Source organism: Bubalus kerabau, chromosome 22 (genome assembly GCF_029407905.1).
Source record: "Bubalus kerabau isolate K-KA32 ecotype Philippines breed swamp buffalo chromosome 22, PCC_UOA_SB_1v2, whole genome shotgun sequence".
In the NCBI taxonomy this organism is placed as follows: Eukaryota; Metazoa; Chordata; class Mammalia; order Artiodactyla; family Bovidae; genus Bubalus; species Bubalus kerabau.
This window is the reverse complement of record NC_073645.1, coordinates 53438981-53465796: the sequence shown is the minus strand read 5'-3', so window position 1 is coordinate 53465796 and position 26816 is coordinate 53438981. Positions and strand designations below refer to the sequence as shown.

Genomic DNA, 26816 nt, shown 5'->3' with positions numbered 1-26816 from the left:
TCCCCGAGGGGAGCTGCGGCCCCTGCACGCGCACACCGGAGGCCCGGCCTCTGCTTTCTGCTCCGACCTCGGACAGCCGAGGCCTCTCCAAGAAGCAGACTCGGGCAGCATGGGGACCCCAGGAAGGGAATCCTAACAGCTGCTCCGCTCACGCGGGCCTGTAAATGGGCATCCTTTCATCTCTGCAAGCAAAGTAAGCACTCAGAAAAAGCGTAACTAAATAAATGTGATTGCAAACATTTGAACTATTGCCTCATTGAATGCAATAAAGCTAATATAACATTAAGGAGTTCATGATAAATGGAAAATAAATTGCCAATGTAGGAACAGAAACTGTAACTCATAGAGTCAGAAAATCCATAATTAGCTCTAATGAGTATTTCAAGTCAAAGTGCTACCCAACTTTTCCGACCTGACCGGCCCCATCCATGCGGTTCAGGGCCCGTTTGTCAGCGGCTGCGAGGCTGTCTGCAGGGAAGCGAGCAGGGCCGGGCGCTGGCCCGCGGGTCCTCTGACCCCGCAACTGTCAGCAGAGTGTTGGTCTTGTCGGAGAGTATTGACTCCTTGCCTGCTTTGCTAGAAACAATTCAAATACTTTTTACATATTTATGAACCTGTCAGGAGGGCCTATTTTCTCCATTAGTGAAACGCAGCAGCCGCTGCTGCGTCCACAGGGGCTCAGGCACGAGGCAGGAGCCCTGACAGACGGCAGCAGCACGGCCTCGGGGACAGACTCGCCTCGAGGCTGCGGGGATCCAGCGGCTGGGCTCTGAAGGGATGCAGCGTGAGCCTGGATCCGGGGCCGTGCGACTCCCACGCGAGCACCAGGGATGAACGCGGCAGGAGACGTGGTCCAGGGCCCCTGGTTCCACCCGCCTGGCAGCGCGAGGTCCCTCAAGTGTCTGCAAATGCTGCAAACGCTGCAGTCTCCCGCAGCGACTGAGTAGGCTGCTGATGGGACCCAGGGCCGCATCTGGGCGCTCGTCTGCCTTTGGGGGGCTGAGGACTGAGGACCACGAGCCGCTCTCCAGACACACTGACCCAGGGTAGGGGACAGGGGGCGGGGGGCCGCTCCCCACACTGGACAAGAAGCCATGCGTCCGCAGACGTCCAGCAGACGCGAAGCGCGGGTTTGCCAAAGGTCCTGCAGACGAGCCACCGCCCACCCGCGGTGGGAGGCCACGTGGCCACAGAGGCCAGCCCTCGGATATGCGTCCACTGCCTCTTATTGGCAAACGCATCGGATGCTCCAGGACGCACCATCTCGGTGTGACGCCCTCGCCTCCGTGTCAGATTGCTGGCTTTCCCGGGGAAGAGACGGCCCCTAAGGCTCGAGTCAAACCGACCAAGGAAGGGCCACAGGGGCAAGTTTGCCCTCCAGACACACGGAAGAGGGAAACACACACGTCTTCTCACACACGGACATGTGTCCGAGGTGTTCACTACAGGTGCTGATGCTACAGGGAACACTGTGTGGCGTCCTTGAGCACACGTGAGAGACATGCACACCCCCGCACGCGTGTACTAAGTGTGCACGTGTGTGTGACACGCGGCTGGAGCTTCTGGGTCATGGTGGGTAGGCACCTTCCATGCAGGATTCTACACGGCACCGCCAGCACTGCCCGCTGCCCACCCCCTTGCCCGGTCCTGGCACCGGCAGGCCAGCCGGCAGCCCTCTGCCTGCAGGCCCGCGGGCGACCCAGCAGGCGCCTCACCTGTGCTGCCCTCACTCTGGAGCAGCTGAGCGCCTCCTTCTAGCACACCGGGCACATGGGTTTCTCTTGAAGGCCTTGCTCTCACCCTCAGTCCACTTTCCGTTCCCCGTGTCTGTTACCTGCATGATGATGAACATCTCCCGCGCCTCTGCTCACCTTGTCGGTTTTCTGTGGTATCTTTCACTGAATAAAAACTTTTATCTTTAAGGCAGTCAAACAAGCCGACACCTCCTTCACGGCTTTAGGCTTCCGTTTCTGGTTTGCCAAGAGTTCTCTCTGACTCCAAGACGAGTCTCACCGCCCTCTGATACCCGGGCTGCTCAGAGGAGGCAGTGTTTCCATGGAAACCGGCAGCATCCAGGTTCACGTGAGGAGAGGCTGGCGAAGCAGGTAACGCCCACGATGGCAGAGCATGGCGTCCTCGGGCTGCAGCCCAGCATGGTCAGAGAGCCTGTGGTGAGAGGGGAGACCGGAGAGCCGGGGCCAGGGCCGGGCTGAGAGGGAAGAGGCGTAAGGCTGCTTTTCCCCACGCCAGGGATGTATCTGTGGGCAAGGCACAGGCACCCAGTGGATTCCATCACTCCATCCATGTGGTTCCCCATCGTTCACGTGAAGGCCACACTCCCATCTCTCCAGGGGTCTGTTCTCTGGGCTTCAACTCCTCTCGTTGGTCTAACAGCACTTTTTCCTAGCTTAGCTTTATAATAAGTCTTCATATTCAATAGTAGAGATAAATGCCCCGTTTTGCTTTTCTTCACAACTGCTTTTATTATTTTTGGCCCACTGTACTTCCAAGTGAAACTCCCCAACAGCTGCCAAATAACACCCAGACATCCTGCTGGGGTGCAGATCACACACAGCCTGCCCGGGGGGCAGCGGCATCTTCACGGTGCTCAGTCTTCCTTCCCGTAACTGCGACACGCCTTAAGCCACATTCAAGTCTGGTTTATAGGGGGTTAAAGCGGAGCACTGCTCTGAGAGGGTTGAAAATGTCAGGCCAGCCTTGCACTGCTGGCCCCAGGCTGCTTGATCACGACACACGAGCTCCCACTCGTGGGTTCTGGCGGCTGGACTGCGTCCAGGGCCTTCACCTGCTCCTGGCCTGGTCCTCACCCTCGCCACCCGGTGACTTTGCTAGCCGAGTCTGTGACGGCCCACCCGGGAGTCAGAGCAAGACTTCCCTGGACCCTCCGCTTCCCCGCAGCGTGGATGCCTGACCCCACAGGACGCCACTCTCAGCCCCCCCCGGGGGCCCCCGCTCCGACTCCACGGGCAGCCGCACAGGCTCCGTCTCCCAGCTGCCAGCTCCAGTGTGGTGCCCCCGGGGGTCAGCCTCGGGTGTGGGACACGCAGTTCCCGTGCGCATGTCCCAAGGGCCCGTGCGCGTGTCCGGATTCGGGGCCCTGTGGCATCGCCCCCCCATCCCGCTGGAAGCCTGGTCCTCCCTGGATGGGGCGTTCCCGCCACCACACCCTCCCCGCGTGGCCCCTCCCCGGGTGGCCCCTCCCGTCCCCGTGCTCTGGGCACGGCTGACCCTCCGTCCTCGGCCCCGGGGGCCCCGCCTCCTGCGCCGCTGCAGCCCCTGCACTCCTGCCCCTCCGTTCCCCCCGTCTGCTGTGGGGCCACCAGAAGCCTGGCCCTGTCCCCCACTCTCCAGTCACCCCCATCACCACAGCCCCCCGGCTCACAAAGCTCTGGCCACACTGGCCTCCAGCCTGAGGATGGGCAAGCTCTGCCACCACGGGCATTCCTGTTTTGCCACCTTCCTCTCACGTGAGCCCCGATGCTGCACGTTCCCATGGAAACGCTGCCTCCTCTGAGCAGCCCTCCCGGACTTCAGCCCCTGCACAGCCCCGCCCTTCTGTGGTGCTGCCCACTCTGCTGTGTGCTTATTTCCTTCTCTACCAGGAGGGGAGGGAGCTCCCTGAGGGGCCTGGTCACCTCTGAGTCCCCAGCACAAGGCCTGGCACGCGGCAAGAATCACTGGACAGTGAGACACAGAGGCGTGTCCCCCACCTCCCCAGGAGACCGGTCCACGGCTCGGAGCCAACGCGCCGCAGGCCTCAGAGGACAAGCCATTCCCAGCCTCACAGCAGCGCCGAGAAGCCAAGCCCGACGCACGGGTCACACGCCTTTACCAACAAGGGGAACGACCCTCTCTCTCACAAGGGGAAGCCCCCAGACTCCTGGTTTTAAAACAATTTAACAGATTGAGTAATAAATCAAAGCAAAGTTACTGCAACATTCATTAGATTATAAACAATAATAAATGAAACAAGGCTTCTGCTTCAATCAATGCAGAACTTCATTGATCTTCTCCAGCATAATAAACTCGCGATGGCCAGCCTAATTGGATGGGGCAGCGTGACTGCCCACGCTGGCCTGCGTCACTGGACGGCGGCCCGCAGGAGAGGCTGCACACGGGCATCACCGTCACAGGCGCCCGGCCCCGCAGAGCTGGTCTGTGACTCTCGCAAATGAGAACTGACTTGTTCACAAAGTACCGACTTTCCAGGTCAGCCCCTGGGCTGCACCTGGAGTGACGGCCAGGCCCCTGCTGACCTCCGCGCCCCGCTCCCCGTGGCCCGCCCGCACCAGGGATGCGTGTAATTTCATCTTGTCTCCTGCCCGACGGCCAGCATCAGAAGTTAATCAAATTGGCTGTCCATTGTGTTCATCTACGTACAAAGCTAATGATATTCCGCTGCTGAATTAAAGAGCATTTTATAAAGCATGCACTGCGCACTGAACCATCACAGCCCGGCCCCGCTGTCCCCTCAGGCCCCGCGAGGCTGACACGCCGCTGACATGTCTGATCACCACGGCAAGGAGGCCAACATGTCACCAGGCCCTGCAGACATGGGCCACGGAGACGGCACGTCACCAGGTCCCCAAACTGCAGGGACACTGGTCTCAATCCACCTGGGCAAGGCCCCCTCAGGCCAGGACGGCCCTGCCAGGGCACCCGCCCTGGAAACCACCGGGGCGACCTCGGGCAGAGAGGAGTCCGGCCTGAGAGCCTGCGGGCTGGGTGAGGCCTGGGATGGTGACCAGGACTCTGGACGGAAGGCCAGCTTCTGAGCAGGGGCACCATCCCCGGGATGTCCTGAGAGCAGTCAGGGCCTGGGCAACGAGTCCAGGGTTCCTGCCAGCAGCTGGAAGTGGACGGCACCGTGGCCTGAGGTGTGGACGGCTCAGAGTGCAGGCGTCCAGCTTCAAATGAGCCGAGGCTGAAATGGCCCCAAGGCGCCTCACGGGGGTGGCAGGCCTGGAGGCCAGGACAGAGGTCTGGCCCCGATGTAAAGGCAGTGGTCGCCGTGTGCAGAGTCCTCAGCAAAGGTGCTGCGCTCCCAAGAGAACCAGAGCCAGGGTGAAGGGCAGGGGTCGGTGAGGGCCCAGGGAGCAGGGGTGACGGGTGGCCCTCAGGGACACGCACAGGTCAGTGGGGGTCAGGCACGGTGGGGAAGAGGCAGGGAGGGGCAGGAGTTGTCCTGGAACCGAGTCTCCAGGGCGCAAGGACACTGAGGGCTTGGGAAGGGGTGCTGACCTTGGGCCCAGCTGTGGGGGCAGGGGCGACGTACAGGAAGTTCCGGCTCGAGGGGCTCCTCGCAGCCTGTGGCCCAGGCCGTGGACTCGGGACTCCCCAGACCCACGCAGCACCCAGGGAACACCTCAGCTGTCGCGTCCAGGGCCCAGCCCACCCCCACAGAATCACTCGTTTTGCTCGGAACAGTATCTTGGACCTTCCCTTTCAGAAGCGAAAGGCTCCTGACTCCGCCTGACTTAGCAGGTTCCAGCCCGCCTGACCACGGGTGGGAAAGGAAACCTGTCCATGAGACAGAGTTCCCTCCAACGCAACGGAACACTGCAGACCCGGGGCCCCTTGGCGAGTACCCCCAGGCCACCTTCAACTCTGCATCACCATCTCATCCTCTTGAGATGATGAGAGTCCTTTGCAGGATGAATGCTCTTTTCAGTATTACTTTGCAAACGGAAAGCTTTGATATTAAGCAAAGAAAAACATCAGACTTAAAATGACTAGTCTTTTTTATGAGATTTGTTGTATTCCCCATGTCTAAATGATCAGCAAAGCAAATCGATAAACTTTTATGCCAATTAAATTACGCAGAGTTTGCATCGCAATTAAAGCAGCTCTGACTTCATCTTTCGTCTTCTGAAAATCATTAGCTTTTCAATTACAATTTCATCCTTAACGAGTGTTCTGGAGAAAGCACATCCCAGACAGAGGACGGTTGAGGGAAAACGCGCCTCAAGGGCCACCAGCGCTGGCGATGCGGTCTACAAGGTGCGTGCGCTGCCGAGACGCCTGCACAGGAAACGTGAGGAGGAAGGTTTAACCGATTTTCAAACTTCAACCCCACTGGGAAGCTGCCATCTACTTCTGCTTCAAATAACCTAACGCCGCCCCCACTCCACAGAGATGCTAACACAGCAGCACCTGCAGAGGGCACGGCTCATGGCCCCAGCCCCTCAGCCCTCCTCACCCCGGCAGTCGGGGGGCACCACCATGCCCTACTGATGGGGGGTCTCGCGCCTCCGTCTGCACCGCAGGCCGTCTCCCCGCTGCGGGCCCCACCATGCCCGCCCTCCCGCGGCCTGCGCTCCCTGCCCCCGCCTTCCCGCCCGCAGTGTCCGCTTCCTTCTGGCGGCCACTCCCTCCCGCGAGGAGAACGTCCTTCAGGATGCGTCCCCTTGGACTGGCCCGCTGCAGCCGACTCCTTTCCGGTTGGTTTCGCCCTCCATCCTGGACGCGGGACTCTCCGCTGGCCTCTCCCTCGAGACGTGGCCATGGCCGGGGGGATGGCCCTCAGCATCGCGGTCACCACTCCCCCCCTCGGGGACCCGTCTTCCCCATGGCCACTTTCAAAGGGGCCCCTTGGTCCAGGGTTCTGTTCAGTTTGCTGTGACCTCTCTGGGCGCTGATTTTATCTCCCTGAATTTGTGTATTTGTCCCTTGTCTGTTGGGAAACTGTCACTGTTTTCTCTTCAGAGTGGCGTCCCCTCGGCCACGTTGGCGGGACCCCACGGCGGGCGCTCACCTCTGCCCCACGCCCGCGTCCTTCCAGACGCTCTCAGCTTTCTGGGGCCGCCTGCAGCCCGCGCAGCGCCTGCAGTCCACGCTCGGTGTCTTCCGCTCTGAGGTCTCCAGCCTCGAGCCTGGGCGCGCACACAGAGGCTCTCCCTGGTGGGGGTGCCTGGTCCAACCGGCCCTCGGAGGTCTGTGAGGGGCCGCGCACGCGTCAGAAAGGCGCACGGGGCCCTCCACGCACCTCCGGGGGTCAGGGTGCCTCCAGCTGCCAACGCCTGCTCCGCCTCCCGCGCCCAGGGCCGACCTGACCCAACCGTCCCCCGCCGCACCGGCTTCCTCCTCAGCTGTCTTCTGGGCCAAGCGGCACAGTGCGCTCAGAAGCCCGAGCTCACCTCCTGCGCCGGCTCTTCCTGTTTGGGGAGGCGGTCGCGGGGTCTGCCTCCCCCGGCCCCGGGCGGAGCTGGATCAGTGGACCTCCAGCCCGATAAGAGGTGAGAGCTCTCCCCATTGTCGCGCGGGGCCCCGCCAGGGTGGGGAACAGGCCTCACGCGTTACAGCGTGGTGCAGCTGGCCGGGAGGCGCTCGGCCAGGACGGGAGCCCGCCCCTCGCAGGGCGAAGCCTGGCGCCCACCTGAGTGCACGGCGGGCAGGAGCTCCGCCCCTCCGCCGGCCCCCACCCCAAGACAGAGGAGGATGCGGGGGCGGCCACATCATGGGGGCGGGGCCACATGACAGACACGCCCCTCCTCCCTGCCCCCTTCTCGGGCCAGACCACAAGGGCCCCCAACCCCGACACGGGTGGGCCCGAGGCTCAGGGAGGCGCCGCGGCCCTGGCCACACTCAGCTCCGTGCCCTTTAGGAGGGCAGTAACAGAAGCCGTGTTTTCCTAGGACCCAGAGGAGACAAGGTCAGGAGCATCTTTCCAGGAAAGAGGAAACAGCGGCTGGTGTTTGCCAATGGGGAAGGCCAGTGGCGCTGGTGGGGGTCTCTGATGGTCCCTGCTGGGAGGCCGGGGGGACGCCAAGTCCCACCCATGAGCCTGATGCCCGACTCCTGCCAGAGGCCGCCCCACCCCCGCCAGAGGCCAGTGGGCGGCCAGAACATGGCCACCCGTTCAAGGAGTGTCCTTGGGTGGCATCCTGTCGAGAATGAGCCTGGGTCGCTAGCCTGTCCTACTCTGGAAGGATGCACTGGCAGGTCTGAAAGTGCGGGGTTCAGGACACGTGTGATTTTCCTGGTGGTCAAGTGACTAAGACGCCGTGCTCCCAGTGCAGGGGCCCGGTTCCATCTCCGGTCAGGGGTCTGGACCCCCCATGCCGCAGCACAGGCTAAAGATCCTGCGTGGTGCACCCAGGACCCGGCACAGCCAAATGAACTAAACACTTTTCAGAAAGAACAACACGCTTGTGTGTTCCCTCTCATCATCTACCTGCGTGGCCACAGAGGGCCTCAGGTTGGGGCCGTGGGGGCCATGCCTGTGATCCTCCAGACTGCCCACCATGTCTGGTCACTAGTGTCTCTGGGCCTTTGTGTCCCCAGGCCCCCAGCCTTGAAGAGCGGGATCGTGGGAGGACTTTGAAAACAAACCTGGCAAACAGCGGGTGCCCAGTGAAGGAGCAGAGCTGGTGACGCCTCAGCACGGCCGTTTCTGCCGAAAGCACACAGCTCAGCCCAGCAAGCGCTGCCGTCCAGGGGTAAGGACACGCGAGCCCAGAGCAGGTGACGCCTCAGCACGGCCGCTCCTGCCGAAAGCACACAGCTCAGCCCAGCAAGTGCTGCCGTCCAGGGGTGAGGACACGCGAGCCCAGAGCTGGTGACGCCTCAGCACGGCCGCTCCTGCCGAAAGCACACAGCTCAGCCCAGCAAGCGCTGCCGTCCAGGGGTAAGGACACGCGAGCCCAGAGCTGGTGACGCCTCAGCACGGCCGTTTCTGCCGAAAGCACACAGCTCAGCCCAGCAAGCACTGCCGTCCACGGGTAAGGACACGCGAGCCCGGCAGGAACAAGTGAACTGGAAAGCGAGCTTTGAGGTCACCCTGAGGAGAGATGCCCCGTGGAATCAGAGCCCACCTGCCGTGGGAGCCGCGTCTGTCTGCCTGCCCCCATCACTCTGATTAACCCTGCCCTCACTGCTTACAATAAGCCATTAGGACAGCGGCCGGGAATTCCATTTTTCCCTGTTGAGCCATAAAATCAATCAGGCTGAGTTTTTATTACGTAACCTCCTCAGAGGGAAACGGTCCAAGGTGAAGCTATTTGAAGTGCTCTGACGTGGGCGGGAGGAGTCTGTCCATGTGCTCCCCCTGGAAGGAGCGGTCTCAGCTGCATTTACTCATCATCTCCCCCGCAGCGCCTGGACGGGCGGTGGGGCCATTCTGACTGCAGGAGAACTTGGGAGATGAACCCGAAGGAGGCAAAGGGCTGTGACTTCCCACGAAACGTGCGAGACCCCCAGGTCCTCTCATCTAAGAGGCGCCAGCGACGCCTACCCAGCCCACCCTCCCACTGTCGATCACCACACGGCCTGGACACAAGAGCGTCCCCAAAACCTGAGGCTTCTGTGGGCTGGGACCGAGACATACGCGAACATAACAGACACAAAAGTTACCCCTGAAAGATCTCCGCTCCAACTTCTGGTCGATGCGCTCAGCCAAAAGGTCAGAGCGCGGAATTTGCTGGATAAATAAATGTTGGTGAGGCAGATGAATCACCGGAGAATTGGTGCATGGCAGCGAATGAATAACCTGCAAATGCCGCCCAAACCCCATTATTTCCGCTTCTCCCAGAGCCCGAGATTCATGTCCCCGCATGCCGCCAGTTCATTACCGACCAGCATCATCCCTCTTCCGCACTCGCTGGGCAGTGCGCGGCCCCTGGAGGGCCCTTTACTGCTTAATTCCCCATCATCCGCTCCACTGAACAGCTTAATCTCTGCTTGTATGATCAATACTATATCAGTGTAAATTAAAATGACAATTTTAAAGTAATTAAGCCTGTTAATGCTCGATTCAAATGTCATTATTTGCACAAGGGATCGAGGAGAAATTACACGGTGTCCGGGGTGACAGGAAGATGTCTGAGCCGCGGCCGGCCGCCGCGTGGAGCCACCGGGGGCTTCAGCAAAGCGGATTAACTCCACCGCGCCCTGCCAGGCTACCTACCCAATTTCTGAAGAGGATAACGCAATTTGATAAATCTAATTCCAGCGACAAACTCAATTATTGTGATAATAGATGAAACTTGGGAGGAGGTTCTGTACCAGGCCCACATGTTAGCAAATACACTTAACTCCGGAACGAGGTACAACAGTTATGATTTGATTGGATTTGTTCTCTCTCTTCGGAAAACGCTTTAGGTAATTTCGATGGTTGGAAGAAGGGCCTGCGTTTATTGAATAGTGGGGCTCTGAGCCCAGTGGGGCCGCAGCCCCGCCGGGCCGGGTCACAGTGGGGCGTCTGCCGCGTGCTTGGGCTGCCGCACTTACACAGCACAATCAGATCATGCGTTCCCAGGTCCCAGGGGCCAACACAGAAACCTTGGCCTTGCTCCATCCCGGCTGGTCTGGGCCCAGTTCGCACAGCTGTGTCCAGCCTTTGTTTTCCTGAGTGGTGGGTGGGAGTGAGGGGATTAATAGAAAGAAAATTACACAAACAGAAAGCAGCTCACCTTTACCTGCCCGTGACCCAGAGCGCTGGGCACACAGCACAGCCAGCCCATCTGACCAAGTCTCCTGTGCAGGCACTTTTCCACTTGGGCCACTTACAGGGGGCGGGGAGGTGCACACGGGGGGCGGTGGCCCCAGCCTGCTCCAAGGGGACACCGGCCGGCCCTGGGCCCCGTCCATCAGATCAGCAGTAAAAATTGACAACCAAGCATTAATATCAAGATGAAGAGCGAAGAGTAGCCATTTCTGTCTGAAAGCCGGGTAAGCTGCGCAGCCAGTCTTCCAAGGTTCTGCCCAGAATGCGGCCCAGGGGAGCAGGAGAGACCCGGCCACCCGGGTCCAGGACCGCGGGCTCTGACCCCGGTTTGAGGGTCGTCGGAGCCTCACGCCCGCTGCAGAGGAGGGCCCATCAGGACCCCTGCACCGGGCGATCCCACACCGTTCCCTGCCCTCTGGCCGACGGCGCTGGCACACACAGGACGTGGCATAATGTGGACGGGCGAGCCCCACAGACACAGATCCAGAATGGAGGTGCCACGCAGAGCGTGAAGGCCACGTCCCCTGCCCGCTGAGTTAAAACCCACGGGCACCACAGGGCACGGACTTCATGGCACCCCGCACCTGCCTTCCTATGGGAGCGGGCTCTGAAGCCCGAGGTCCCTGCAGCTCCTGGCGTCTCCCGGCCAGCGGCCAGTGTCAGAGGAGGTGTCCACTCGGGTTGGGGGCTCCTAGAGGTCCTCAGGAGCGTTTGGGGGAGCTGGTGAGCTCAGGGCTGGGAGTAGGGGCGGGGGGAACACGCCACTCAGGCCGACTGAGAGGACAGCGAGGTAAACGCCAGTTGGCAGGGCCGCTCTGCGCCCCCGCTTCTCTGAGTTCCTGTCAGAAAACACTAACAAGCACCAAAGTCCTTAAGAGCTTTACAATCTTTCAGTTGTTCACCAGACATTCCCGGGCTGCATTTGTTTCCAGGCACAGCTGACACACGCTCCATCACACCTGTCTGCGTCTGACCGATCACCGCTCGGCCCGCACTGCCCGGCAGCCCGGCCAGGCCCGGCTCCCACCTGCCGAATGGGCCGAGGGCGCAGGAGGGGCCTGCGGGGTGGGGGGCAGAGACAGGCCCCGCCCCCGCCAGGGATCCGGGTGAAGGCAGGGGGCTCCTCACTGAACCCCTGCACACCATGAGCGCCACGGAGGGGGGGCGCCTGGGGACACACGGTGGGGGGGGGGGTGGACGAGCGGCAGGGGTCAGGGTGGACGAGCGGCGGGGGCGGGAGTAGGGGTGGACGCACGGTGGGGATGGGGGTGGACGAGCGGCGGGGGTCAGGGTGGACGAGTGGTGGGGGCGGGAGTAGGGGTGGACGCGCGGTGGGGGTGGGGGTGGACGAGCGGCAGGGGTCAGGGTGGACAAGCGGCGGGGGTGGGAGTAGGGGTGGACGAGCGGCAGGGGTCAGGGTGGACGAGTGGTGGGGGCGGGAGTAGGGGTGGACGCGCGGTGGGGGTGGGGGTGGACGAGCGGCAGGGGTCAGGGTGGACAAGCGGCGGGGGTGGGAGTAGGGGTGGACGAGCGGCAGGGGTCAGGGTGGACGAGTGGTGGGGGCGGGAGTAGGGGTGGACGCGCGGTGGGGGTGGGGGTGGACAAGCGGCGGGGGTGGGAGTAGGGGTGGACGCATGGTGGGGGTGGGGGTGGACGCACGGCTAGTGGGGGTGGGGCGAGATCCGCTCGTGGGGATGGCGGCAGCTGCCCATTGCCATGGGGACCCCTCCTGGCACCACGGGGCTGCCAAGTCTCCCACTATAGACCATGGCTCCACTGCAAATGATGACCAAAAGGGCTGGCTCCACGCCAGAAGACCGCGTCCGCCCGCCTGAGGTCGGGAGAAAACGCGCAGCAAAGTGAACACTATTTGACTGAGTTGGAGCAGTGCGACACCCAAGACCCAGACAGCCTTACTTAACCTAAAGGGTGACTTTTATCCTTACGAGAGCTGCACAGCGCACAGAGTTACACGCACTCTGCTATTACTTTCTGCACTGCGTTCGGCTTCCTTGACCATGAGACACACACAGCAGTTTGCGTGGCTTTTACGTGGAGTCAGCTGGTAACGGAAATATTCTTGTTCAGTTAAGTAATTTAAAGTTTGACTGCCTCTCAGCCATTAGCCACGTGACTGCTCACAGCACTATGGATGGACAACTGCCATTCTCCGAACTGTGGGCGCGGCGTGTAGAGGGTGACACGACCGGACCGCGACGGCGGCCTCCGAGGGCGGCCTCACGCTGCCGCTGCCGCGCTCCCGCGTCTTGGCCGTTCTTCCCCTGCCTCTGCAGGCGGCGCTTAGGTGGTCCCGCAGCTGGTGCAGACTTGCTGGCAGACGCGTGCGTGGTCCGCAGCCTGGGGGTGAAACTGCCACAAACACCTGTGTCCAGCCCCATGTGGACATGCGCCTGCATCTCTCCACGGTGGGCGCCTGGAGGTGGGACGGTGAGGTCTCACGGTCGCTGAGCGTTTAACTGTTCAGGCGCCTCCCCACGTGCCCCCCTCACCCTCCCCAGCGACATCTGACAGGTCCGGCTCTTCCCCGTGCCCCCCAGCACTGGATATGGTCGGTCTTTTCATTGTAGCCGAGATTGGACACTTGTGATCCTTAGTGAACAGCGTGCTCTTCATTCGCTTTAGCTCCACTGAGGAACGGTGCTGAGCATATGCTCATGTGGCATTCTTGTACTTCGTCTGGTGAAGAGTCTGTTCAGACCTTCCAGAAATTCAGTTGTCTGGTAAGTACTGGTTTGTAATAGATCTTTACATGTAGCACTGGAGATAAATTCCTTAATCACAGATTTCTGCAAATATTTTCTCTTGGCTGTAAACTATATTTTTGTATCTTTTGAAGAACAAATGTTTCATTTTGATGAAGCGCAATAGCTAAATTTTTCTTTAGTAATACTTTTTGCTTTCTGTGTCATATTTAAGGAATCTTTGCAAAAGCCAAAGGCTTGGAGAAGTCCATGGGGTCACAAAGAGCTGGACACGACTGAGTGACTTTCACTTGCCAAAGCCAAAGTCACTAAGATTTCCTCCTACGTGTCCCTACAAACATTTTACAGTTTCAGAGTTAAATTCTCACAAGTTTTGAAGTGAGGGTTGCGGCTCCCTTGTACATAGCCATTCCTTACAGCATCATTTAGGGAAAGGTTGTCTTCCCCACTGAGCTATCCCAATACCTTCATGGAAAATCAGTGGGGGATCTGTTTCTAAATTCTCTGGTCCATGATCTATTCCTCTGGTTTCACAGCAAGACTGCACTGTCCTGAGTTCTGCAGATTTATAATAAATCTCAATCAGGCAGTGTAACTCCTCAATCTCTGTTCATTTTCAAAGTTGTTTTGGCTATCCTAGGTTCTGAACATTTCCATATAAATTTTGGAACCAGTTTGTTAATTTCTATAAGATAAAGAGGCTGCCCTGATTTTAACTGGTGCTGCACTGAATCTTTACATAGATCTAGGGAGAAACACAATCTTAACAACATTGAGCCTTTCCATCCATGAACATGGTCTGCTCCTCCGCATCTTCTTTGGCTTCTCTGAGCCGTATGTTGTAGCCGCTCTCTCTCTTTCCTAAGTTAAATGTTTCATGTTTTGATGCTACTATAAACGGCAAGATCATTTAAATTCATTTTCCACCTAAGTCATTTGCAAATTGACAGCCTACAAGCTGTAACTGCAGGACTAGATTTTAAATACTTTACATTAGCAAATCAGAAGTAGTGACTCGCTTTGATTTTACTTTCTTAGCAAATCCAAAGTGACTATTCTCGAAAGCACTTCATTTTGTATTGTTTTTCCCTGAAGAAGACATTGTTCCCATTACATTCAATGCAGTCAGTTCAGTAAAGTTGATCTCAAACCTCAAACCATTTGCCCTTGGCTCTGGACTGTGTCTTCAGAAGTACAGCACAGAGAGGCTGACGCACACGTGGAGGAGCTGCGTGACAGCTGGAGTAAAGTGCGTGCGGCGGGGGCAGGTGGCGGTGGTCGTGAGCTGTACTCCAGGACTGGCCACACGCTGGCCGCCTCATCCCGGGAGGCTCAGCCGGCACTGTCTTCACCTCCTGGGTTCAGCCCATTTCTCCGTAGTGTTGGCTAGGGGACATGCCCTGGGTGGCACGGGCTCAGAGAGAAGACGGCACCGAGGGAGAACACAAAACCACGGTGGGCCACTACTTCTGGCCCACTCTGTGCACTGACTTCAACCAGAACTTCAAAGCCTTGTCTGATATGCCTTTCGCATTCCGCACAACCCATCTGTCCCTTCTCTGCCCTTCTGGTGGCCTCACCTCTTTCCCAAAACTGTTCAAATTCACATTCACATGCAAATCCCTTTCCTGATGCTGAGGAATCTCCAGGACCCCAGCCTCCTCCCTCGCTGCAGTCTCTTACAATCAGCCTGTGCTCAGAGAGCCAGGACGACCTCCCTGCCACCGCCGCAGCCCTTCTCCCTGCACCAGGGCACAGAGACCCACGTGCCACCTCCAGTGCCCACCGCTGCCTTCTCGAGCCAACACTCAGCCCCACCTGCCACCACGTCTCACCGCTGCCTCCACGCCCCAGACCCGTGCGCCACCTCCCTGCCACCACCGCACGTCTTCTCTGAGGTCACCATCAAGGCAGGGAGTCTCTTCCTGCTTTTTTTTTTTAGGTTTGTCTGAAAAGTTACAGTTCTGCACGGCTTATTATGGAAAAACAGCAGTGCCCTGATAATTCAGAAAACGAAGACAAAGGCATCTGGTGCCATCACTTCATGGCAAATAGATGGGGAAACAGTGCAAACAGTAGCTGACTTTATTTTTCTAGGCTCCAAAATCACTGCAGATGGTGACTGCAGCCATGAAATTAAAAGACGCTTACTCCTTGGAAGGAAAGTTATGACCAACCAAGATAGCATATTAAAAACCAGAGACATTGCCAACAAAGGTCCGTCTAGTCAAGGCTGTGGTTTTTCCAGTGGTCATGTATGGATGTGAGAGCTGGACTATAAAGAGCTGAGCACCGGAAGAATTGATGCTTTTGAACTGTGGTGTTGGAGAAGACTCTTCAGAGCCCCTTGGACTGCAAGGAGGTCCAATTAGTCCATCCTAAAGGAGATCAGTCCTGGGTGTTCATTGGAAGGACTGATGTTGAAGCTGAAACTCTAATACTTTGGCCACCTCATGCGAAGACTTGACTCATTGGAAAAGACCCTGATGCTAGGAAAGATTGAGGGCAGGAGGAGAAGGGGACGACAGAGGATGAGATGGCTGGATGGCATCACCAACTCGATGGACATGGGTTTGGGTGGACTCCAGGCCTTGGTGATAGACAGGGAGGCCTGGCGTGCTGTGATTCATGGGGTCGCAAAGAGTCGGACACGACTGAGCGACTGAACTGAACTGAACTGATAATTTCAATGTTCTACTCCCCAGAGGCCATTACTTTCTTTTAATTGTTTTCTTTTGGTATTTACCTCCAAACTGCTAAAGCTTACAATGCTACTTCTTGATTTCCTAGTCTTCAATATTAACTATTGATTTCTCTGCTGTGGAAAACGAGGATTTAATCCCTTTTTAGCACCTTCCTTCACTCACATGCCTGACACACGGACTCACACACACACACACAATCCCTGAGCCCCATCCTCGGGATAAAAACACATTTTTATTTAAACTAATAATCAGTCTTCACATCATTATAACTTTAGAATGCTCTTCACAATAGAACCACTTACTACACTACAACTGCTTTTCCTGTCTTGAACAGCTCTTTGTTTTCCTTGGAGTTCATTACTGCCTCCTTTTTTGTTAATTGAGATCTTTAAGACACATTTATCACGCTTCATTCACACACTGTCTAAACCTCATCTCCGTGTTTCTGCACATCAGTCTCACCTTCCTGAAGACTCTCAGAAACTCAGCCAGCTGACTACTCCCGCAGGGTACATGGTTCTCCCCCAGGAGCTCCTTCACCACTGACCTGGGGACTCCTTTGAGAGCAGAGAGGCAGGCCTGGCACAGGGGGGCACACATCAGCGTCTGCAGAGCTGAAGGCAAGGGCACCCATTCTTCATGCCCAGGGAGCCGGGTATGGCCTCTGCTAAGGGCCTGGCAGACACCTGGTCCAGCTGCAGGCACCCACTCCATGTCTGGGCCCTGCTCCCACTTCCAGGGAGCTGGCTGCTCAAAACCCTGTGTTCCGGGCTTTCTGGACCTTGGGTAGAGCACCACAGCTTCCTGTCCAAGGCACCAGGGACACACCATGAAAGCCTGATGCATCTGAAACACAATTCTCCTTTTTTCCTACCTGCATGTTCAGAGGCTGCCGGGTGGGATTCTGGATGGGAATTCTGGCATGCCAGAGCTTGAGGTCTGTCTTCTGCCTCTCGGTATGGCCTTGGGAAGTGGGCACTGCCAGGGCCCTGCCCCTGGCCCATTCCTCTCCTTGCTCAGGGTCACCCCCCGTGAGGCCTCTGTGCTGGGTCTTCATACCCTCGGCCCTCCTCAGTCACTGGGGTGCGCTCCCCGGGCAGGACACGGCCTCAGGGCCAGCACATCATCAAGGACCATGCACCCATGGCCAGCAGCATGCTATCCCCAGCGGAGCCCGTGGCCCATCTCCACGTCTGCCATGGCCTCGTGCAAACACGACCACCTTCCGCCTTCCCTGCCCATTCCTGCACGCCCTCCTGGCCCCACTAAACGTGGCCTCCTCAGAGCAGTCTGGTCTCCACTCCCATCTCCAAGAGGCCTGCGGGTGGTACTGGGCAGTGGACGCATTCACACCCACTCTTTCAATCTTGTAACCACACAGAGTGTGCTTGCTCCTGGACTCTGCAAGCTCCACCAGGGCACAGAGAGAGGGTGTCAGGTCACGTGTAGGTAGGGGTCACATGCAGTGTCTGCGTCACGTGCACTGTGTCTGCGTCAGGGGTCACGTGCAGGGGTCATGTGCAGCGTGTCTGTGTCACGTGCAGGGGTCACGTGTGGGGGTCACGTGCAGCGTGTCTGCGTCACGTGCAGGCTGAGTGTCGTGTGCTTGCACCTGTGCTCACTGGAGTGTGCAAGCTCCAGAGGGCAGAGTGTGAGTGTTATGGGTGGCCTGTGGCCTGTGTCTCTGCATCCGTGGCACCCGCAGCAGGCCCAGCACACGGATCACAACATGCACGTCCTGTGGCCACACGGATGGCTTCACGGCACCTTGGTGCCTGGGATGCTGGACCACACCCCTGCTGGTAACAGCGGCCCTGTTCTCGGGAGGCAGTACCTGTGGCCTGGGCTCCGCACCTGCCAGGTACGAGTGGGGCCTGGGCTTCGGCAGCCAGCGTGGGCCCTTCTGCAGCTGCGCGGGGAAGTCCTCTGATCTTTGGTGGGAAATGGAGGGCAGCAACCCAGAGCTTCTTCCTGCAGCCAGCAAACCTCCCGGGCGCACCTTACGGGCACACCAGCCTCTGAGACATGCATTCTCATCTGAAACCTGGCTTCTCAAGGGAGGTGGTGCCCAAGGCGAGGGGCAGGTACTGGTGATCCAGGAAAGGGCATCAGCTGGAAAACATGATCCAGGACTGGACACTCAGGGGTGGGTGGAACTCAAGACGAGCACCCTGCTGAGGAGGGGTCTTCGCAGCCCCTGGGGAGCTGGCCTCATGTCCCGGGTGGCTGGGCTCAGCCTGCCTCCCACCCAAACCCCGGCAGGCCACCGTCTCACCAGGGCCCTGCCCCTTCCACGTGGCGCAGCGGCCACTGCTGCGTCCCCCTCACTCCACAGTTTCCAAACCAGGAAGGAGAAAAGCAGCCCCTCCCTCCCAACAAGCCCACGAGATCCCCGCAGGCTCTGGCCTCTGTTGAGGGGCCACTGACAGCCCGGTGCCCCAGCCAGTGGCCCTCCTGCCCTCTGGCCAGCATGCCAACCACTCTGGGAACATCCGCCCATCCTCCCAATTTGCCCTGGCCCGGGCGGGGCAGGACCCTGAGCACTCAGGCCAGGCTCTGAAGCGGCCTGTCGGTCGGGGTTCAAGTCCAGGTGAGGCAGAGATGTCCCCACTGGCCTCCATCCACTCAGGGCACCCGTGGGTCAGTGAGGGAGCCGGGAGGCGCCTTCCTGGAGGACCTGAGGGGCAGGCACAGACCCGCACATGTGGTTCCCGTGTCTCAGCAGCGTCACCAACACCGTGGCACAGCCTCAAGAACAGAGCACAGGGTGGGCCTGCACCAGCCCCCCAGAGCCCCCAGCGCCGCCCCCTTCTCTCTGCCCCTGCCCAGGTCTGGCTCAGGGAGCTCCCCTGCCTGGCGGCGTCCCATCCAGGGCTCCAGATGGACACGGCTGCTGGCTCTCGGGGCAGCCGGACACGCCGCCGGCTAGGTGCCTTGTTGTAAGTCCCAGGTCTTCCCAGGCACGGTCTCACCCAGCGGCCACGCAGAAGGTGCCACATAACACCTCCTGTCTGTCCCGGGCGGCCCCCACCCTCCCACCTTCTGGCCGCATGGTGACCCGGACGCACCCAAGCTTCAGGGCCTCCACAGGGGAGCTCCACCGGGGACCACAGCGTCGCAGACTCATGCGCACAGTCACAGGAGGCTCTCCAACCCCCGCGTCACCCCCTCTGTGCAAAGGGGCACTCAGAGGCCGGGGAGGGCTCAGCCCGCCACAAGCACGCGGCCAGGACACACGCAGCTCCGTGGGACACCACCTGGAGGCACACCCACCCGGCGGCAGCTGTCCTCCCCGCCGGCTAGCCCAACGCGGCTTGCCCACTAGAGGAAAATGAAAAAGTCGAGCCTAAATGCATAAAAAATTATGATGGAAGCCCTAAATAAGGCCGGGCCCGCACGCTTATTGAGTCAAAAATCAATCAATCAATGAGGAGTGGATTAGGTGCACCTTATAAGCCCCAAAGAAATGATTTGCCCAAACACTGGGATTTAACAGTAGAGGACCAGATTCCAACACTTTTAGGAAGTAAATAATGAAAAATCAATTTAAAGAAAAAACAGATCAAGAACCCTGGACTCTGACACGTGGACACATTTACTGCCGAGTGCCGTCTCTCGGCTGACCCGAAAACTTCGGAAGGTGTTTATTTACTTCCAGCACCTTCCAGAGATCAATATTTTTAATTTGGACCCAAGTTATTATTTTTCACATCACAGCAGCGGGGAGCAGAGTAAAGTGGCTCATATTTTAGTGCTAAAAAGATCGATATGACAGTTTCACCTTCCCTCAGCCCTGCCGCTGCTGGGCCGCACATCACCATGTCCCGCGGGGCCGCCCGGCCGCAGGGGGAGCGGCCGCCCCCGCCCCGGAGGCCGGCAGCCGTGATTTAGCTGAGCGCGGAGGGCCCCGCGCCCTCGGAAAACCAATCTTGCTTCCCTCACTTCATCAGGCCTGTCTGGACCTGCGGGCGGGGCAGGAGGTGGGGCCAGAGGGGCTAACGCAGGCCGTCCTGCATCCGAGAGGCCAGTGCCTTCCTGCCCTTCCTCAGACCAAAGAGCTGCAGCCAATGCCATCAATTTCCGTAAATCTCCCCCAAAGTCTTATCCAGGAGAGCAGACAGGAAGAGGCTGCGGAGCAGGGTGAACCCTTGGAAGGAGCGGGCATCAGGCCAGGGGGTGGGGGGCGGGGAGGAAGAGCCGGTGCCACCCCACCCCCTCCATCAGGCACCCTCCAGGTGCCCTGGGCTGGAGGACGGGCCCAGACCCTACTGGAGGAGACCACGGGGCTAGTGCGGACCCTTGAGACCTGTGCGCCCCCAGTGAGGAGCAGAAGAAGCCCCCCAACACGGCGCCGAGGGGAGAGGAAGGAGCCGGTTTGTTGGTGACCTGCTGCCCAGGCACCCTGGGCCCAGGAGCCACCAGAGTGGACACCAGCCACTAGTGGGAGCACGGCAGGCCCCCCAGGGCAGGAAGGGACCCCTCGGTGTGAACAGACCCCCAACCCCGGATGCCAGGGCCTGACCTGGGCCTCCTGGTCTGACCACGAGGAAGAAACACAGTCAGGCCGTCGGGGGCTGCTCGCCCAGGAAGCGGGGGTGGCGGGTTGCAGAGCACAGCGTCAGCGGGGAGGGAGGGGGCTTCCTGGGGGGACCTGAGACGGCCCTTCTCCAATGTCCACTGCCTCCCCCTGGCAACAGGGCCCAGTCCCGGGAGACCCCCAGAACTGCGAGTCCATGTCTGTGGGACTGGGCCTGGCCACACTCTCGCCCATCCACGAAGCCCAGGAGCCTCTTTCCAGGGTCCAGGCTGGTGGGGACGATGGAAGCTGGTGGGGGCAGCGGGGGGCCAGCCAGGCTGTGGGCAGCATTGCCTCCATCTTCCAGGTGCAGCCGCGCAGCCCAGGGACTCGGGAGGCAGGTGCCAGCATGCTGACCCGTCTGTTCACATGGAACCCACTTCCAGAGATTTGAGGGGAAGTCAGAACCTCCGTGCTCTAGGGCAACACTGCGTTCGTCAAAGCCGGGTGCAGAGCCCTCAGGAGCCTGGCCTCGGCGCCTGCACTGGGCGGGGCTGCCACAGGCCAGGGGTCAGCCCTGCCCGCCCTGTCTCCTGCATCTGCCAACGCCCTGCAGGCGCAGCTGAGGACCCACCAGGCATGTGGCCACAGGCTTCACCCATGCCTCGCAGCCCCCACCAGGCTTGTCCCCAGCAGGTGGTGCCAGGGCCCAGGAGCCGCTCCAGGAGGGGCTCTGGGAGCAGGGAGCGGGTAGGCAGGGCCTCAGGGCCCCCCAGTCACAGTGCAAGGGGCTCCCGGGGTCCCCTGATGGCGTACCTGGTGTGGAGGGGACAGAGCCAGCGTCTGAGCCTCACAGCGGATGAAAACTGGGCCATCCTGGCTCTTCCGGACAAACACAAAACCACCAGGGTGTCGGGTGTGGAAGTTGGCCAGGAAACCCAGGGTGCTTTCCACTGCACCACGGAAAACGCTGGGGTGAAGCCGTCCAGCATGGGGTCAGTTGCACAGCCCCCTCCCTGCCCAGAGCAGTGCCCTGTCCAGACCCCTGGGCACAGAGACGCCCACATCCGCTCAGGGAGACCGGGGTGGGGATCAGGGCCAGGGAGGGCAGGCACCTGGGGGGCAGCCCCTTCCTTGTGGGGTCTTACTCCACTGCCCATGGCTTCCAGCTCATCCCAGCCCCCACTTCCTGAACTATGCATGAGCCTTCCATCTCCCCGACTCCAAAGTGGAGGCCCTAGGCTCAGATCCCCTGCACCAGGAAACCCACCCAACCAGCGGTCTTCCAGGTGCGCAAAGCCCGACCACTGAGATCCGGGCCCTCTGCCCCGGGCCCCGCCCACCCACTCAGACAGTCTGCCGAACAGCTGGTAGGTGCTGAAGCAGGTCCAGGCCCGGGCCTCTCAGGGACAGACCTGCTGCTCCCGGACTCTGGATCCAAGGGGCAGACACAGAGGGCAGAAGGCCGACACAGCCCAGCAAGGTGGCCACGGCCCGAGGCGGGGGTCCAGGGGCCAGGGGGCTGGGCCAGCCTGCGAGCTCCAGCCAGCCCGTCCAGCTCATGCATGGCTGCATCCACCCAGGGGCTCGGCTGTCAGCCTGTGAGGACAGTCAGCGAGTTCTCAGGAGCAGGACAGGCGGGTGGGAGGCTGGGGCACCTCAGAAGGAGCAGACCTCCCAAAAGAGAACAGGCAGGCGGGGCCTGGCCAGTGGGCAGGTCAGAGGGATCGGAGCTGCCCAGGACGGCCAGTGGGGGACGCTCTGTCTCCTCAGGCCCGAGTGGACCACGTGAGCCACCTGCTTCAGTGAGCGGCCACTCAGGATGGTCTTTGGGAGCAGACAAAATTGAGCGTTATCATTATAAGTCTAAAATCCGCGCTTCCAGCAGCTCCGGCTGGAATGGGAAGTGCTGCTCTGCTGCCACCTCCTGGTAAAGACCAGGACCTGCAGGCCCCTGCTGAGAGGCTGCACCCCCCAACCAGAGCCCCGCCCCCCAGAGTCCTGAGCCAGGGCACAGCTCCCCCAGGCTGCACCCCCCCAGAGCTCCCCGCCCCCCAACAAGAGCCCCACCCCACAGCACCCCTGCTCCCCAACCAGAGCCCCCGCAGGGCCCAGCTCCCCCAGGCTGCAGACCCCCCTTACTGTTGCTGCGGGCTCTGGGGCCCCTACCTCGTGCTCATCACCAGGGGCAGCTGCAGGTTCACCCCCTTTCTGGGAACAGGCTACTATTTTCTGATCCCTATTAATACCTATGACAGCATTTATGTACAAGATAAATTCATTTCAATTTCCTTTTTCAATTAATGGCCTATTATTTGAACCACACTCAGCTAAAAATATTACTCCAACGCAATTAATCTTTTAAAAATTAAATTTCCCTCCCTCTGACAGGCAGAGGCCAGCAGGCTGGGGCGAGGGGGTGGCCACATGGCTGCCCAGCCCTGCCCAGAACTGCAGGGGCACAGAGGCCCCTCCACCAGGACGGCAGAGGGCCGGGCAAGGTGGCTCCACGCACGACTGTGAGGGGGCGGTGGACGGGCATGCAGGGCCAGGGCCAGGCAGGCCTTCATCTCTCCCTCCGAGGCAGCACGTCCAGAGCCAGGTCCGGACCGGGGTGTGGAGCCCTGCCGGCATTCCCGCCCGGGAGACACAGCCACGCAGGACCGCGGCTGCAGGTGGCGGCGCTGGGAGGGAGCAGGCCACGGCCCGCGGGGTGAAGCAGGCAGGGAGCGGGGCCCCCACACGCCTTGGGCAGGTCCAGCCTCCGGCCTTGTCTCCAGACCCTGTCCGGTCCCGCGGACCCTGGGACACAGCCTCGGGGACCTCAGACCTGGGCTGTCCCATGTCCGGGCTGGCGTCCGGTGTGGGGTCAGTCTTGCCAAGGAGGCCCCACCTCGAGTGCCTTCCCGGGCTGAAACCAAGCAGGATGGCCCTGTCACGATCGCGCCATCAGCGTACTGGGGGGAAAGGCGGGCGTGGGAGGCCGAGGCTCCGACGGTCCCGGAAGAACAGGAGGGGCGTGGCCTCGACACCTCAACGCCCAACCGGAAGGCAGGGTCTTCTGGGCGCATCATCTGTCGCGGCTGCAGATTATTCAGCCAGGTGGCTCGTCCACAGTGTGAAAATGTCTAATTCTGGGTACTTAAAATTACTTCCAGTTTTCACTGGCAAATAATTTTTCATAACCTTCCTTACATACAACCGTCTGCAGGACGGTCATTCCTCCAGGGAAGATGCTGAGTGATGGGAATGCTCTGATGCAGGTTTCTGCTTTCCGTTGCAAATAGAGAAACCCCTTTTTGAGATAAACCTCCAGGGATGAGGCAAGACCACAGTGGAGCTCTCTTAGCCCCCAGGCGCCTCCACCGTGAACCATTCCTCACCCCACCAAGCATCTGGCTGCAGGAGTGCAGTTACTGCATGAGCACGGCACGGCAGGTGACTCCAAGCAGACCACAGAGGATTAGACAACTGAGCATCTCAAGAAACTACGGAAAACTTCCACAGGGCTGTGTGAGAGAGACAGGTGGACAGACAGCGGGCACTCCCTCCCTGCTGAGGCCACGGCGTCTGTGCCGAGAACCAAGGCCCCGTCCCCTGACGAGCTGACTGATGCCACTCTCCACCAGATGCAGACCGCGGAAGCGGGAACAGCCACCCAGAGCTGCCCAGCTCTGCTGCTCCGAGACGCCCACCTGTTCCCACACCCAGCACAGCCCTGGCCGTCACGCCGGCGCCCCCACCGTCACGTGGAACTCACGCACAGCCACCCCCGCGCCGAGGCAGAGCGCGCTCACCGTGAAGTGCTCCTGCGACTTGTAGTCCTCGTCCAGGTAGACCCGCGCCCGGCTGTACTCCTTCATCGCGTCGCTGGAGAGCAGCTCCCTGGAAGGAAGAGGGGCGTCTTCACACACGTCGCGCAGGCACTCCCTGTCCCACGGAGCGCTTATGGGGGCAGGAACGGCCGCCCGGAAACCACGGGGAGTGGGGAAGGAAGTGGGGGGGGGCCCATCTCTAAGACACGCCTGGAGTGCAGCCTCCACGCACCCCTGGGGTCTGCGATGCTCTGGACAGATGGGGGTGCCTGACCCCCCCAGGGCTGCACCCCAACACTGCCCGGCAAGAGAAGGGGACACGGCTGCTGTGTGACCCACTGGCCCTCCACCCGGGGCGGGGAGAAGAGGGTTCCAGCTCTGAGAAGGGAAGAGGCAGGAAGGAGCAGGGAGGAGGGCCGAGAGGACCAGCCTTGAGGGGGTCGGACTAATGCCCGAGCCCCGGCCGCCTGCTGGACAAGCCCCAGTGTGCCTGCGGGCACAGGCGGCGTGCGGGCATGACAGCCTGCAAGATCAGCATGCCGAGAAGCGGCAAACGGGACCCGTGCTCCACAAGAAAGTCAATAGAAACGGACCCTGAAAGGACAAAAGAGATGCAATTCACTGAAAGGAACCTTGAAAGAGCTACTATAAATATAACCGAAGATTTATAGGAAAACATGCAGAGAGTAGTAAGGAAAACATGGACGTAAATGGTACTTCCAGAGCCCCAACTACAGCACCAGAAGTAAATTCACTGAATGGACATAATACCAGATGGAAATGTAAAAAAAGAGAGCATAGATTAGTGACTATAAGACAGGACTATCCAAACTGAAGCAAAGAAGAAAAATATGGACTGAAAAAATCTGAAAGAGCTGTAGAGACAGCGTGACAGTCTAACATCAGAAGTGGGAGTCTGAGAACAAAGAGAAAGGAACAACCCACAGGCTTTCCTGAAATTTCAGTAAAATTATGAACCTACAGGTTGGAAAAGCTCAAAGGACTGCAAGCAAAAGAAACACAAAGAAAATCAAACTGAAGCAAAACAATCAAGTTGCTACACACCAGCTAGAAAGACAAACTTAGTGTTGGGGGAAAAAGATGCACTATATACAGAAGATGAAGACAGGACAACGGCCCATTCTGCTCAGGGACAAGGCCGCACAGAGGACAATGGAACAGCACCCTTAGAGTACTGAAGGGGAAAACGGACAGGCCAGAATACTGTTTGCAACAGAAACGTCTTTCAAAAACGAAGACAAAGACTTTCTTCAGACAAACAAAAGCTGAGATAATTGATGAGCAGCAACTTGTGCTGAGATAAATGTTAACGTTCTCAGGTCGAAGGAAGATGGTGCAGAGAGAAAGCTGACCATGCAGACAAGGCCGTGCCCCGGGAGCAGCAGGTGGCCACACAGGGGATGTGTTCCTGCACTTTTTAACCTTTGAAAAACGTAGCTGACTGGGTCAGAGCAAAAACAGCAACACGCGTGTTACGCACAACTTGGGCAGGAATGAAGCGTCTCTGACGCCAGCAGGAGGATGGCAGGGGACCGGGAGCGTGTGACAGCGTGAGCATGGCGGTGAGGCCCTGCAGCCGCGTCTCTTTGTCTCTGAAATGCCCGGCTTCCCCAGTGTTCTCTTCTCGGGGACCTATCAGAGTTCTTTAGATATTTAAACACTGACAATTTTTGTCAGTCAAGTACATTGCAGATATCTTTTCCCAAGTGTGGCTAAACTTTGACTTTGTTTATAGCGCCTTTTGATGAAGACTTTCACGTCACCACGGCCCAGCGTGCCTGTCTTTCCTTTGCTGGACCTGCGCACCTTCTGAAGAAGCCTCTGCCCTGATGCTCTCCTGCACTTCACCCTCGGACCATCGGACCACCCTCAGGCCTCTCGACCTCGCCCTGGGTCAACTGGAACTCGGCCAGGCCGGGCGGGGGGACCAGGGCAGGGCGGGGACCCAGGCTCACGGCTTCCTGGCCCAGGACCCTGCGGTGCCCTCCCGAGCCAGCTGCCACTGGCCGCAGCCGGGGGCGACGTGCGGGCCGCTGCCCAGCCATGGGGTGCCGCCCCGCCCCCACACACGGGGCCTCCCTGTGCTGCGGAATCGCTGTGGCCAGCGCTGACCCGCGCTCCTCTGCGGTGACCCTAGTATTAGTTTCAGCATAAGAAACATTGTGGCTGAAATTGCTTTAAGTTATAGGTTATCTGGGGAAAATGTGCTAGTTTTTAAAAACCTGTCTTTTATCAAATGACCCCACAATGTGACAGCTGAAAACGTGAGTGACTTATGAGCATCCACAGGGGAACTGAGGCCAGTGACAGCCGCGGGACTCGGCCTCGGGGTGGACGCCCCCCGCCCGGTGCCCACCCCCACAGCTGCCTCAGAAGCGCCACCGCCCCCTCCACCAGCGGGAGCTGTCACGGCGCCTGGAGTCCGGGTCGGGGGCGGCGCCCACCCCGGGGGACACAGAGCAGAGAGGCGCCTGCCGTCGGGCCCACTCCTGCCCACCCCCGCGTCCAGCTCCCAGGTCCGTGTCCCTGTCCCCGGGTGGCACTGGGCGGCTCTGCATAGGCCTGACTCCC

At 59.5% G+C, this 26816-nt stretch overlaps 1 protein-coding gene across 2 annotated transcripts in view; it reads right to left on the bottom strand.

Annotated features, from left to right (window-relative positions):
• The window catches only part of INPP5A (inositol polyphosphate-5-phosphatase A), a 145964-nt gene that overhangs the window by 49139 nt on the left and 70009 nt on the right, over positions 1–26816 (bottom strand). For both annotated transcript variants that reach the window (XM_055560676.1, XM_055560675.1), the window contains exon 4: positions 24207–24294. In XM_055560676.1, the coding sequence (XP_055416651.1) occupies positions 24207–24294 (88 nt within the window). The remainder of the gene's footprint in view (positions 1–24206; positions 24295–26816) is intronic.